This window comes from Rhinichthys klamathensis, unplaced genomic scaffold, assembly GCF_029890125.1.
Source record: "Rhinichthys klamathensis goyatoka isolate OS25496 unplaced genomic scaffold, OSU_Roscu_1.1 h1tg000060l_1, whole genome shotgun sequence".
NCBI lineage: Eukaryota > Metazoa > Chordata > Actinopteri > Cypriniformes > Leuciscidae > Rhinichthys > Rhinichthys klamathensis.
In genome coordinates, this window is record NW_026606605.1 from 1500051 (window position 1) to 1515686 (window position 15636).

Genomic DNA, 15636 nt, shown 5'->3' on the forward strand with positions numbered 1-15636 from the left:
TCTGAGTAACTGTGCAAATCTAAGACACAGAAAAAATAAATACATAGTAACACTTTATTTTGATAGTCCACTTTAGACTACTGACTAGAAGTAACTTTGCAACTACATGTCAACTAACTTTCATTAATTTGCAACTACATGTCAACTAACTCTTTATTAGAGTATTAGTAGACTGATAGGTTAGGGTTAGAATGTATGAAGCTGACTATCGAAACAAAGTGTTACCAAATAAATAACTGGTACTCCAGTAAATTGTAATTTAATTTAGCATTAATGGTATTTAAATGTATTTTTGCATGAACCAGCCTTTTAACAATTACTCATAAATTAAATGATTGGAAATGCAAACTTCGGTCATGTTAAGTGAGGAATTCATAAGTATTAAGAGGTCAGACTAAAAACAAACATGCCACAGGCGTTTACTTTTATCTCACTATATCTGAAAGCAACAGGAAGTGGAAGGGAACTAGAGCATGCATTTGCGTATGTGTGATGGTTATATTAACACTGCGTAAGAGCAGGCTGTGGTGTAATGATCATGCAGTGTTTCTGGCATCTTCTCAATGGTTCTGTGTACAAAAAATATATCCTGGCCTTATTCAATCGCACCTGAGCGGAGCGGAGTAAATCTATGGAGAAAGAGAAGAAAAAGTATGGTGAGGTGAGGAGGTCAGAGGAGGACTGAATTATAAAAAAAAACTTTTAAAAAGGCCTCAGAAGTGTGTTGTAGAGGAGTGTACAGGTCTGAGATCAGTGCGCTTGTAAAACAGCGTCCCCTTGTGGCCATTTCTAGTCTCTTCTACAGGTGCTCTCACGCTTTAACCCTCAATCTCTGGCTGCGTCTGAAATCGCATACTTCCTTACTGAATAGTAGGCCAAACATAAAGGGCCTGAAAACGTCCTATACATCACTGCGTGTGCATATGCCTGATTCCTGTTCACTAGTCCACTAAATCTTGTGCACATACATAATAACCAACACAGCAAAACATCAGAGAAAGAGCATTTTAATAGCCCTTGCACACCACAGCAAAAACAGAAGACGAACATATAAAGAAATGAAAATACTGTCAGTGGATCTTCTCAGTCAGCGCCCTGAAACACAACACAGACGTGTATCAGTAATATCAGCCACAGACACACATGAAGCATCTAAACAGAACTTTGCAAAAAGAAAACAGAAACCATTGTAAAATATATATTCATGTATCAAGACTCATTTAAACTGTATGATAAAATAGTATGTGGTATTATTTAGCATTAAATTAACGATTTAATTATTCATAATTATATATATATATATATATATATATGATTTAATTAATAATTATAATATATATATTTAATTATTAATTAAATCATATATATATATATATATATATATATATATATATATATAGTTTTAGTTTTATTAATATTTTGGATTGATTTTTATCTGTATATTTTCAGAAAATTTGTAGTGGCTTTGTCATTTTTATTAAATATATATTTTTTAAACATCTAGTTTTTTTTAATTAATTTTTATTCCAGCTTTAGTTATTTTAGTAAAAGTTAAACTAAATGTAAATGAGAAATGTTGCCTTGACAACTACCCAAATTTGTTTCCACTATATCTTATCTTTTTTTTAAATTACTAATTAACTTCACTTACTTTTAACATTTATTTTATTTCAAGTAACAAAAATGGTTATAGTTTTAGTTAACTATAATAATCCTGATTCAACACAAACCCTTTGCAAGGAGAGATGAAATGCTTTTTTTACTAAATGATATGAACTATTGTATGAACTATGTTTTCATGTCTTTAGATTTGTTTTGCACTAAAATGTCTCCACAGACCCTCCAGCGTCCCCTGACCCCAGTTTTCAAAAATGTTAACGACTCATACTGTTCTATAGTCAATTATAAAACACAAAATATACAGACTCTACATTCAAATAGCTCAACACATCACCTGCTGTTAAAAGTTGATTGGTGAGAAATCGCAGTGAAAGGTAGGCTCCGCCTCGCTGCCTCTGATTGGCTGACTGGTCTCCTCAGACTCCACCTTGACATTGGGCAGCAGGGGGTCAGCGGTGGGTTTGGGAAGACTGGGCTGTGCCGGCGCTCCCTGGAGCTGAACGTAGTGCTGTTGGGGCAGGAGTTGAGTGTACTGACTCTCGTGACCCTGTGATGATAACTGTGGCCGAAACACCGCCTGTGTGTACGGACCCGGCTGACTATACATGTCAGTAGTCCAAGGGTAGGCCTGAAATGCTTCATAGAAACATGCAAGTTAACATTTTAAAGGGATAGTTCACCCAAAAAGGAAAATTAGCCCGTGATTTACTCACCCTCAAGTTATCCTAGGTGTATATGACATTCTTCTTTCAGACGAATACAATCGGAGTTATATTAAAAAATGTCCTGGCTCTTCCAAGCTTTATAATGGCAGTGAATGGCTGTTTCTGTTTTGAAGTCCATAAAAGTGCATTTATCCATGATAAAAGTGCATCTATCCATGATTAAAGTGCACTTTTATCATGGATAGATGCACTTTAATCATGGATAAATGGACTTTTATCATGGATAGATCCACTTTAATCATGGATAAATGCACTTTAATCATGGATAGATGCACTTTTATTATGGATAGATGCACTTTAATCATGGATAAATGCACTTTAATCATGGATGGATGCACTTTTATCATGGATAGATGCACTTTAATCATGGATAGATGCACTTTAATCATGGATAAATGCACTTTTATCATGGATAAATGCACTTTTATCATGGATAAATGGACTTTTATCATGGATAGATCCACTTTAATCATGGATAAATGCACTTTAATCATGGATAGATGCACTTTAATCATGGATAAATGGACTTTTATCATGGATAGATCCACTTTAATCATGGATAAATGCACTTTAATCATGGATAGATGCACTTTAATCATGGATAGATGCACTTTAATCATGGATAGATGCACTTTTATTATGGATAGATGCACTTTAATTATGGATAAATGCACTTTTATCATGGATGGATGCACTTTAATCATGGATAGATGCACTGTTATCATGGATAAATGCACTTTTATCATGGATCGATGCACTTTTATTATGGATAGATGCACTTTAATCATGGATAAATGCACTTTTATCATGGATAGATGCACTTTTATCATGGATAGATGCACTTTAATCATGGATAGATGCACATTTATCATGAATGGATGGACTTCAAAACAGAAACGGCCATTCACTGCCATTATAAAGCTTAGAAGAGCCAGGACATTTTTTTATATAACTCCGAATGTATTCGTCTAGAATGTCACATACACCAAGGATGACTTGAGGGTGAGTAAATCATGGGCTAGTTTTCATTTTTGGGTGAACTATCCCTTTAAAGACGGGTGTAACAGTGGACTTACCATGAACTCCTGACTGGAGCAGCATCTGGTTGCTGGTTTGAGAATGGAGATACGCATGTCCACTGCTGGTGTACGCGGGGAGTGTGTTGTTGGTGAGGGGCAGATACGGGGCGCTGCTGCTCTCGGTAGGGTTCGGCGTGAGGTAAGGAGAGGGCGTGAGGTACGACAGGTGGGAGTACTGGGGCAACAGTGTGCTAGACTGTTGGGGCATAAGACAACTAGTTTGTTGAGGTAACAGAGTGTTTGTTTGCTGAGAGAGGAAACTGTTAGTCTGCTGAGTTAACAAGGTGTTAGACTGTTGAGAAAATGTGTTGAGCTGGTAATTTAAAGTGCTGTTCTGTGAAGCAGAAGTCATGAAGTCCATCTTCACAGAGGTGCCCATGCCTTCATAATCAAACCTGTGAACAGCAGAAACACATCTGAGGATCAAAATCATGTGACATTAAAAGATTTGATTGTTTTGAACATAAAGGTGGTATTTCCAACCATCGATACTGTTGGGCCAGCGACAAAGCAACCATAATGCATTCATGTTAACGAGAGCTGGTGGTTTGCAGAAACATGATGTGGGCGTGTCCAGTGACTCAGAGTTTAGAAATGTTTTACTTCATGCAAACAAGCAGTGTGGGGACAACCAATAGGAACGAAGACAGTGGAGCACATGTGATAAGTCTCCTGATGTCAATCGTAATAATAATGAATAAACCTAACTCATTTAAATTAATAATGATAAATAATCAATATTACTAAATATTATTACTATAAATAATGAATACAACCTTAACTCCTAACCTTAATTCTATACATTTAGATGTATAGAATTACGTTTTATACATTTGGCATGATGTGTGGAAAGTGGAAACCTATGTCAAAATATTGTCACTAATCTGAATAGGTTTGATTTATGCATTAATAATTCTATTTTGTTCATTATATGATATGTTTTACAGGCAAACACTTTTTCTGTAAGAATGCTGCAAGAAAACTGATATATACCAACAATACAATGCAAGAGTTTTAAAAAAAATGTTTTTTAAGTCTCATACTCACCAAGGCTGCATTTATTTGACGAATATAAATAAATAAATACAGCTAATAATAATTAGTAAGTCACTTTAGATAAAAGCATCTGCAAAATGATTAATTGTAAATGTAAATAAATGTAAGCAAAACAGTAATATTGTGAAATATTATTACAATTTAAAATAACAGTTTTCTATTTTAATATATTTTAAAGTGTAATTTATTCCTGTGATCAAAGCTGAATTTTCAGCATCATTACTCCAGTCTTCAGTGTCACATGATCCTTCAGAAATCATTCTAATATGATGATTTGCTGCTCAACAAACATTTCTTATTATTATCATATAAGTTGAAAACAGTTGTGCTGCTTCATATTTTCGTGGAAACTGTGATGCATTTCAGGATTCTATGATGAGTAGAAAGTGCGAAAGAACATAATTTATTTGAAATATGAATCTTTTGTAACATTATAAATAACTTAACTATCACTTTTGTTCAATTAAATGCAATTTTTTTTTATAAAATTAAAATTGTGATCAGATTTTCAACAGCTATGGCCAGTTGTGCAGACTACCAATAATATAAGACATTAAGCAGCAGGAACACCTGTAGTACAGACCCCCACTTCTAAAATATCAATATATAAAATACCATATAGCGACACCTAGTGTTTAACAACGGTACTGCATGGGATGAGTAACCTAGTTCATACTAACCCTGTGTCAGTCTGTAAACTCAGCGGTGTTGTGTCAGCGGAGCTGGGCTCACTGTGTTCAGGTGTGTCCAGCAGAAGGGACACGGTGTGTGTGGAAGGGTTGTATGCCGTGATGAGAGGCAAGGAGGCTCGTCGTATCGGAGGAGGACTGTGCATGGGAGGGGGCATGTACTCCAGAAAACCTCCTTGAGACACACAAGGTGCCACATCAACACAAGCTGGACCTGATGCACACAGAATATTGCATTTGCACAAAAAACAGGGGTTACGATTTATTTTGATAGTCCAGTTTAGACATTCTACAAACTTTGCAACTACATGTCAACTCGCTCTCATTAGAGTATTAGTAGACTGTTAGGTTAGGGTTAGTAGAATAAATTGACATGTAGTTGCAAAGTTACTTCTAGTCAGTATAACGTCTGTTGGGGAGCATCAGAATAAAGTGTCAGCACTTATTAAGCAGACAGTCTACTAATACTCTAATGACTGCTGGTTGACATGTAGTTGCAAAGTTACTTATAGTTAGTAGAATGTCTAAAGTGGACTATCAAAAGTGTTACCAAAACCGGCGCCCATGTTTTGAATGTGCAGGCATTTCTGATTAGCTATAATTAAATAGCTTGTTAAGTCCTATTGTGCAGTTTAACTAAACAGTTTAAGTCCTAATGCATAATTAAGTTAAACAGTCAAGTCCTAATAGATAGGTTTAGGTGTATGTGTGAGTGTGTGACCTGGTGGACTGGTGCGGCTGGTCCGGATGGTACTGTAGGGGGGGAGTGTGTTCCCAGGCTTGGGATTTTGAGATGCAACAGAAGGAGCTGTGAAAATTGGTGGCCTGCACACAAATGAATTATACAATCGAGTATATGCAGTGCTTGAAGTGGTGGAAAAAAGGTGCCGGTACTCTCTTGCATTGGCAAATCATGACATTTTAAATTTCTACAGTGAAAAACTAAACTTGGAAATATTGCTGGTACAACAACAATTTATTGTTATTTATTAACAACACAAATGTGCGTGTGTGCGCGCATTTATTTACAAAGAAACATTCTCTTTTTAGAAGTTGGTCATTAATAAACTTGATTCTTGAAGTTTGTTAAGATGGGAGGTAAGCTATACAACAATTGCATGTAAATGGTAAACAACAAAAACAACCTAGTAAACAGCTCTGATATTGTCTTTTCAGTCATATGTTTACAAGACAGCAAACATTTAAAAAAAAGTAAACTCGGGTTTGATTTGGGCATGTACCTGTCTGTGTAGGCTATTACATAAACTAAAAGAAAGCTTATATTCTGACTAGTTTGCTCGTTTTATTTATTAATAAAACATATAGTTTTTTTACCCAAACTGAATAATTAAGACAAGTTTAAATGGCTAAATCTTGTATAAATTGTATAAAGTCTTCATTTTCTTTTCTGACGTATAGGCTAGCCTACTCCAGTTCTTGTTAAAACACACTAGACATGCAAATTCTGTGCATTTTGGGCACTTTTTGTGTGAAATCATATTTATTTTCTCCATCAAAAGTGTGCTTAGCTTTCACTTTAAATGTTGTGAGTATAGCACAACAATAGATCGGCGCCGAACCCCCGCTTCACTGCTGCTCACGCGACGCTCCTCCTCGCGGTGTGAATGCACTCATTGATTAAAGAGCATATTGCAGGTAAAAAAAAAATCTAAATTAATATATAACCTTGTATGAAAATACCATATGAAAAGGTAATGCAGGATTTAAAATGTTTTAAAACGACATAAGGGCACTAATTTAGTAGATAAAGGTGAGCGTTTCTTGGACTGCTCGTAAAAACGGCTTTTTTTCAACATCGCGTCATTTTACGTCACGCTAGGGAGCATCAGCCTCGCCTCAGTGCAGAGTAGGCTGGCATTCAGTGAGAGCGGCCGTGAGTCAGTGTGTTTTCGGTAGTTTTTGTATTTCAATCTATCATCGTCATGGTAAATTATTGTGTTTGTGGAGGTTGCAAAAACTCCGGCCTGTCAGGACATCGAGTCCACAGGTTTCCATAACAAGAAAAAGGACGGTGTATCTGTATATCTTTCGTGCCTGGTGCGGTTTGTGCAGGTGAAGAGACGGGATTTCTCTTCCGCATCGGCTTCGAGAAACGCGGTCGTGTGTAGCGTTCACTTCAGATCGTGTGTAGCGTTCACTTCAGATCGTGTGTAGCGCTCACTTCAGATCGGAGGATTAGGCTATCATCCCGGCGATATGATGGAGTTTAACATGGGATGCCGAAGCAAGAATATTGATCGTCGTATACTGTACCAATGGCATCAAATAGTGTGATATAGGTAGTCATGCCCTAAATAGAGGCAACTTGTAATTGAAAAACAAAATTACTAGGTTGATTAAATATTCAAATCTTTAGTTTTCTGTTTATGTTATAACCCAGATGAAAAATATGTTTTAAAAATGTACTTGAGTATGTTTTTAGTAACTTACAATAGAAATATACTCAAGTATAGTTTTTATACATTTAATAGTATACATCTACCCTAAACATACTAATGTCTGCTGGCCTGATATACGATGGTAATAATCTACAATATTGTGAGCACAGTGTATCGTTAGCGAACGTGTATCTATAAGCACGTCTCTCACCAAGACACCTGTCCTGTTCTCCACTGGTTCTCCTCACACCACAACTCAATGTGTCTCTGACCGTTCTGTCTAACATTAATCCTGGCCTGTCCCTACTCTCTCGGCAGCATAGCAGGCTCATAATTGTATGGCTGTAGTCCGTCATACGAGTAAGTATTTCCTCAGCGTCCGAAATGTCATTGCGATCCATTGTTTTCCTGTTGTTTGAATCGACCGCTCTCCCGCCCGTTACGTCACGCCCGCCACACCCATTTTCAGACGCGGAAGTAAAATTTTCTCACAAAAACGACTCCAGAAGCTTCTGTAGCGTATTTATAAGAATATTTTAAAGAATATCTAGTCCCTACATTATTTTTCTATACATTGACTCGTTGGGTCCTCTAACCTGCAATATGCCCTTTAACATGCAAGCCGAAAAAAATACACGCTGCTCACGCTTCCGGTGGCCACGATCAGCTCCGGTAGCCGTTTCGCAGTCGTAACGCGCCGCAGATGTGTGCAGTGTAAATAAGGGGTTAAACGGCCATCACGCTTTTTCTGTCAGTAGAGTACCACATGCGAGAAGTAGCGGTACGCAAGAAAAAGTGCAGGTACGCTTAAGAGTAAAATGTAGAAGTGCCGGTACTGTGTACCGGTGAGTACCGCCCCACTTCGAGCACTGAGTATATGCATTACATCACACAATATGTCGGCTGCATTGCGTAAACACTAACCTGTTGACCTGGACACAGGTTTGACCCCGACTAGCAGAAGGCTTTTTTGTTGTGGTTTTCGACGTTTTTCTCCATTTGGCTCGACGGTTCTGAAACCACACCTGATGGGAGGATCAGAGTATAATTGTCACTTCCATGTATTTTGATGAATTGAAACACAGATTAATGTGAGAAGGGGCTTGATGTCTTAAGGAATGGATGCCTGTGGGCAGTGACCATGATTCTCTGGGGCGTAACACCGATGGCGGCCGCAATCTCCTTTCTCTTGTCTCCATCAGGGTAGTGATCGTCCTGAAATACACGCTCCAGCTCCTCCAGCTGATCTACACACACACACACACACACACACAAAGATGTTGGTACACCTATTTTTATGAAGACATTCCATTGGTGTAATGGTTTTTATACTGAGCTAATGACATTTTCTAGCACCTACCCCTAAACCTACCCATCACCCATTTTTTTTTGTATGATTATTTAGCGGTTTGAATTAAAGAACATGTCCTCATAATGACTGGGACTTGGCCTGAAACCTGAACACACACTACAATATAAGGGGCTTTGAGTCCTCATAATGTCAATAGCTTAACACACACACACATACACTGCCTGGCCAACAAATAAAAGTTGCTGTTTGGATTTAAAAAGGCAAATGCTTAAGAGTCTATGACTTTATCATTATTGCAGTGATTATTATGTTTCTAGCATGTTATATGTTTGCCAACAGTTCTTCTAACCCTAATTGATGCAGTGTGTAGCTTTTCATTTTGTAAACAACCCTGTAGGAAGACACATCATGGCCATATTCCAGCATGATTCAAGATTCATCAGGCTCAAACTGTGTAAGAATGGTTGGGAAGAGCACAAAGAATAACTTTCACACATGAATTGTCACATGGGATGTACTGGAGGAGACTTTACAGAGTGCTGGACTCTTGCATCATCAATACAAGATCTTGCCAAAAATGTATGCACCTCTTGATAGAAATAAATGCTGTGATGTTATTTCCATTAAGAGGTGCATTCATTTCTGGTCAAGATCTTCTACACACTCCATCAATTATGGTTAGAAGAACCTGTTGGCAAACATATAACATGCTAGAAACATAATAATCACTGCAATAACGATCCAATCATAGACTCTTAAGCATTTGCATATTTCATTCCAAACAGCAACTTATTTTGGCCGGGCAGCATATATAATATATATACACTACCGTTCAAAAGTTTGGGGTCAGTGAGAATTTAATTTTTATTTTTTGGAGGAAAGAAATTAATACTTTTATTTATCAAGGAATAATTAATTTGATCGAAAGTGACAGTAAAGACATTTATAATGTTACAAAAGATTCTAACCCTAACCCTATTCATCAAAGAATCCTAAAAAAAAACTGTACAACTGACAGACCAACAACTGTTTCAACATTGATAATAATAATAAATGTTTCTTGAGCATCAAATCCTCATATTATACTGATTTGTGAAGGATCATTTGACACTGAAGACACTGACACTGGTGATGCTGAAAATTCAGCTTTGATCACAGGAATAAATTACACTTCACTATATATTCACACAGAAAACAGCTGATTTACACTGGAATAATATTTAATACTATAACTGATTTTTGTTGTATTTTTAATCAAATAAGCGCAGCCATGGTTAGCAGAAGAGAATTATTTTAAAAGTATTTAAAATCGTACCGACCCCAAACTTTTGAACGGTAGTGTATATACACACACAATATATTTATACACACACATATTTATACATATATAAAAAATCACATCTGTAAAGTGCAAGTTTTCTTCCATGAAACACAAATGAAGATGTTTTTGTCCATACATTGAAAGTCAATGGGGTCCAAAACAAGACTGGACAGGATAGTACGGACAGCAAAACACTACGATTTTTCAAAATATCCTCTTTTGTGATTCATACAGGTCTGGAATGACATGAAGGCGAGTAAATGATGACAGAATTTGTAACTTTTCTCAGGTGAACTACCCTTTTAACATGTACGTTCTCTCACCTGTGCTGTAGAAGGTGCGTGTTTTCTTCTTCGGAGGCATTAGAGGGACATCAGTGCTGATGGGGGGTAAAGCCTGAGTGCTGGTTTCTCCTCCGACGGAGGCCAGAGGCATAGGAGCCGCTCTGCTGGCGAAGCGTGTGTATTGGCGAGTGGTGTACACCTGTCGTAGCGTCACCTCCAGGGGCCTCATGGCCTGGGGGTCGACAGCAGGGCTGCTTCCATAGGGCCGTTTGCCCAAACACTGGGGCTCCACCTGGGCCTGTGCTGGGACCGGAGCTGGAAGTAGAGGATGGGGCTGAAAGGGGAGTATTGTGGGATTCTGAGGTGGTAGCGTGATAGATAATGGTCTCGGTGGGGATTTTATAGGGGCCTGCTGGGAGAAATCTGAAGACTTGGGGGGGCACAACGAAAGGTCTTCATTCATACATCTCGGCTGATCACACACCATCACCAGGTCTATGGTGCAATCGGGGCCCATCTGCAAAATACAGTCGTCCTCTAGAGGAGGCACCGGCAAGTCGCTTGCCTCTTCGTCGTCATCCTCATCATCTGTCTTTATTTCATCATCTTTTAAACCGAACACACTGTCCTGCTCTTCTTCTTTAGATTGTCCATCTGATTCAGCATTATCTTCTTTCTTGTTTTGCTCTTCTTCTGTGCTTTTCTGCTTGGTGTCTTCAGTTTCGATTGCTTCTGTTTTATTTTCTTCCTCTTTCGCCTCTGTTTTCCTTTCTTCAGGTTCTTGAACTACAGTCCAGTTCTCCTCAGCTATTTCCTCTGGTTTCACCTCAGAGTCCCTCTGTGACTCCTCGTCTTCCACCTCTTCTGCATCATTTTTTATTTCGCTCTCATTCTCTTGCTCTGTGTTTCTGTATCTGCAATACCCTATCTGCTCATCTTCTTCACACAGAGGACATGGACCATCTATAAACATGACATGGCAAGAAAAAGACAATTATAAGACAAAGTGACACTAACCAGCAATCTTGAAATGAAAGGAATCTACTCTAATTCAGAACTGATTGGTAACCGTTCTGGTTACCATTGACTTTCATTGTATGAAAAAAGAGACATTCTCAACATATCTTCTATGTTCCACAGAAGAAAATCAAACAGGTTTAGATTAACGTGATGTGAGAAAATAATGACAGAATTTTTCTTTTTGGATGAACTATTCCTTTAACTTCGAGACATGGCACAAAAAAGAAACTGTTTTAATTTTACATTAACTTAACAGTTCAAAGTTCTTTGTGCGTTAAAGTTCAAAGCACGTGGAAAAAAACTAGTAACAATGTACGTGCGTGTGCGTGTGTGTAACAATAAAAATGTTATTGCCGGATATTTATCATCCAGTTAAAAGTTATAAACATTACTTTATGCTGACGTGTTAAAAGTGACGTTTTCTCACGTGCTTGTTTATCACTAATTAGAGATTAAATTGAACCTCCGCCCTGAGTATCAAACCATTAGACCTTTTATCCGTTTAGAAATGATACCAATTAGACAATTATCGGTGTCAAAAACAATGAGTCAATTTAGCTCATTTACATCAAATCACCCACCGTAATCACTGACAAACAAGGCTTCTTCGGCCATCGTGATGCCCACGCGCACTGGCCTGTTTCTGTAAATTAGATATTAAAGTGAAGCACACTTGATTGATAACCTGCAGACGCTGCTCACGTTACATCACGTGACGTGACATGCACAGGAGGCGTGTTTCAATATCTGGTTCAGTGTGTGTGTGTGTGTGTGTGTGTGTGTAGGTGCGCTTTACCTCCATCGTAATGCCTGATATGGTTTGTTTGACTATAATTTTTATTAGAAATTAATGAGAGCAACAACAAAAGTCTACTCATTTTAAATTAATTGTTGACTCATCTGACCTTTTTTTTTTTGTCGTAAAATGACAATGTATCGGTCAATCTTAATTTCATTCTGGAGCATTTTGCTAGCTTTTTATGTTGGCTAAAAAGGGTTCTGTTCAAAAGATAAAAGTCTAGATTTCATAAGCTAAAAGTAGTGCTGCATCCGAAATCGGATAAGGTGTATAGGTACTACATTTGGTTTGAAACGTACATTGTGAGCAATGCATTAATGTATGTTATAGGTTCTACATACTACATCCACCATGTTGTCATTATCATGTGACCTACCAGTGTCAGTTGCGTCGCTCACCACCATTCACATAATCCTCTCCCATGGCCTCATGGGATAGTAAAGTGTCCATTGTATGCACACTTCAGAATCTCGGCAGAAGTAGTAGGTCATCCTGGTACTTTTAGCCTATTGTTTTTCAAATTCTACTTTTTATTTTTATATTTCTCATTTTAATGAGTCATTTGAATTTGGACATACTTCTTTTGACACATACTGTTTTTCACCTTCTATATAGAGAAGTGTGATTTTTTGGATGCAGCCCATATGTCACATGACAATGCCATCATGTCGAATGTAGTATATCTGGATTACATTCATACTATACAGAATCCGTTTTTTTTTTTTTTGCGGTTGCAAAGTAATTTTTCTAAATAAGTACCTACTCGAGTGAGTATGCGGTTTCGGAAGCCGTCATTAGGTGTGTTTGACTTGAAGCGGCGCTGCGCAGACCGATCGGTGTGTGACATCAAAGTACAGCAAGAGTGATTCATTCTGTATGCTTTCGAATCGCTCTCGCAGTACTTTGATGTCATACACCGATCGGTCTGTGCAGCGCCGCTTCAAATCGAACACCTATTGTAATGCCTGCTACAGGTAGTGCGATTTCGGGGGGGAAACCTATAAGATCATTACAAATTACACTAGCCTATACGACATATATCTAGTAAACTTGGGAGCGACATGTATGTAGACTGTACGATGATGACATCTATTGAATCGTAGGCTACGACGCAAGTTAGCATTGAAGAATAAAATCAGCATGTAAACAAATAGAGCAAGATGTTTTTAATGTGTGCTGAAAAAAGAGGAGAATATGGATGCGGTCAAGGCTTGGGAAAAGAGCATTACCAATTTTGTAAATTGAGCTTGAGGTCAGTATTTTAAAATTTTAGCGCCATGTCGTGTTGATCAATACGCCATTTCATGTTGCATTTTTACTGGCTAGGTCGTCGCACCAAAAACACTGAGATGATCATGCTAAATTTCTGATACTGTCAGATAATGATTGTAGACTATCTTTGGTCGCAAGACCGTGACAACGGCCATCTTTAAACCTCTCTAACCTACGTTAACCTCTTTAAACGTAGCACCGTTTAGGAGCCACGACCACAGAAATCGTCACGATTGGTCATCTTTCGTCTGGGGCAGCCCGAAATCGTACAATGTGTACCGGGCATTAGGTGCAGAATTCTGAGCACTTAGTACAGTTACAGTAAGAGTAGTATGTTATTCCAAGCGTAAGCAACTTCAGGGTTTTAACCAATTAAATCACAGCAGCTACAGAGATAACCAATCAGGTTTTATTTTGAATAGAGTGGCATATTAGTGACAGAACTTTGCCTCTTTATACACAAATCAACCAATGAGGAAAAAAAGAAAAAACAAAGAAAAAACAAAAGTTCTTTTAAAAAAATGTGCATGTATAAAACCACGCTGGGCGACCATCAGACCAGGACCATGCTGGTCTGTGATTGGCACACAGACACAGGAAGGCCCGCCTCATATTTGGCTATGAATAGAAAGAGTTACCGGTAGAAATGAGTAGAAAAGACAGCAATGCAAACTCAAAGTTCCACTGACATCCACAACATGAACACACAGTGAGCTCCAGGCGTTCTGGAACGGACAGGTGGATGTTTGTTGTTGGGAGGTGGGGGATTCACGAGGACATGTGAAAGTGTTGCTCACACGATTAGATTGTGGTGGGGTGAAAGCTGTGAACATCATTTTGATCGAAATATTAAACCTCCAGCACCAACAGCATTTTTTTTTTTTTGTACAAAAATGTTTTTTTTTAAACAATCATCACGTCTTAATACCTGAATTTCACATACTAATTGTAGGCTTGCAACTATCTGTTTGATTAACGTTATTCAAGTCCATATTCCAATTAGACACTAATGATTGCTGAGGTTTTGTGAGTATTTGTCGTGACATGTTAGAGCCGGTCTCTTGGACACAAATGAAAACAAATCTTGAACTAATAGATAAAAGATTTTTGTTAATGACCAATTTTAATAACCATTTATTTCTGCTTTTTTGACCAATTAAATAAAACATGCATAATAATTTGTTTCGAAATAATTATAAATATTAACAATTGCATTTTTGTTGCACTGTAATTAATTCTTTGTTTAGTTGTTAGTTTTGAGATTGGTTGCAAATTAATTTTCATATTTGTTTTGGTCTAACTGTCGAGCTTAAAATGCTTCATGTTTTCCTCATTGTTTTATGTAAACGTTTTTATGCAAACGTAGTTATGCAAACATTTTATTTTATGTCAACATACAGTTGTGCAATGGCATTGTTGCTTTTCTTTAGACCTCCACTAAATGGTTTAAGTAGTAAATGTGAATATCGGTAAAAATATCAGTCGTCAAACAGTTATCGGTCTCCAGACCGATTATAGTCTCGATCCAAACCGATTATAGTCTCGATCCAAACCGATTATCGGTCTCCAAACCGATTTTCGTCTCGATCCAAACTGATCATAGTCTCGATCCAAACCGATCATAGTCTCGATCCAAACCGATCATAGTCTCGATCCAAACCGATTATAGTCTCGATCCAAACCGATCATAGTCTCGATCCAAACCGATCATAGTCTCGATCCAAACCGATTATCGGTCTCGATCCAAACCGATCATAGTCTCGATCCAAACCGATCATAGTCTCGATCCAAACCGATTATCGGTCTTGATCCAAACCGATCATAGTCTCTATCCAAACCAATTATAGTCTCGAGTCGATCCAAACCGATTATAGTCTTGGTCCAAATCGATCATAGTCTCGATCCAAACCGATTATCGTTCTCGATCCAAACCAATCATAAACTTGATCCAAACCGATCATAGTCTCGATCCAAACCGATTATACTCTCGATCCAAACTCTAACCTTTACTCAGTGTCCAAGAGACTGGGCCTTACTGTAGTAATTTGATCAAATGTGTG

At 37.8% G+C, this 15636-nt stretch overlaps 1 protein-coding gene and 1 long non-coding RNA gene across 2 annotated transcripts; both read right to left on the reverse strand.

Moving 5' to 3' along the window:
• Positions 1 to 400: 400 nt before the first annotated feature.
• On the reverse strand, positions 401 to 12159 carry LOC130084199 (homeobox protein NOBOX-like). Its single transcript, XM_056249430.1, has 9 exons — positions 12087 to 12159; positions 10525 to 11448; positions 8709 to 8815; positions 8493 to 8593; positions 5891 to 5994; positions 5161 to 5383; positions 3422 to 3819; positions 1955 to 2256; positions 401 to 1095 (listed from the first exon to the last, which is right to left on the reverse strand). Exons 1-8 carry the CDS (start codon positions 12118 to 12120, stop codon positions 1961 to 1963), a joined length of 2187 nt encoding a protein of 728 aa, XP_056105405.1. The 5' UTR covers positions 12121 to 12159; the 3' UTR covers positions 401 to 1095; positions 1955 to 1960.
• A 1804-nt stretch (positions 12160 to 13963) lies between these two features.
• Positions 13964 to 14932, reverse strand: LOC130084266 (uncharacterized). Its single transcript, XR_008806910.1, has 2 exons — positions 14695 to 14932; positions 13964 to 14659 (listed from the first exon to the last, which is right to left on the reverse strand). It is a non-coding gene; the product is annotated as an uncharacterized LOC130084266 (long non-coding RNA).
• Between the last annotated feature and the right edge of the window lie 704 nt (positions 14933 to 15636).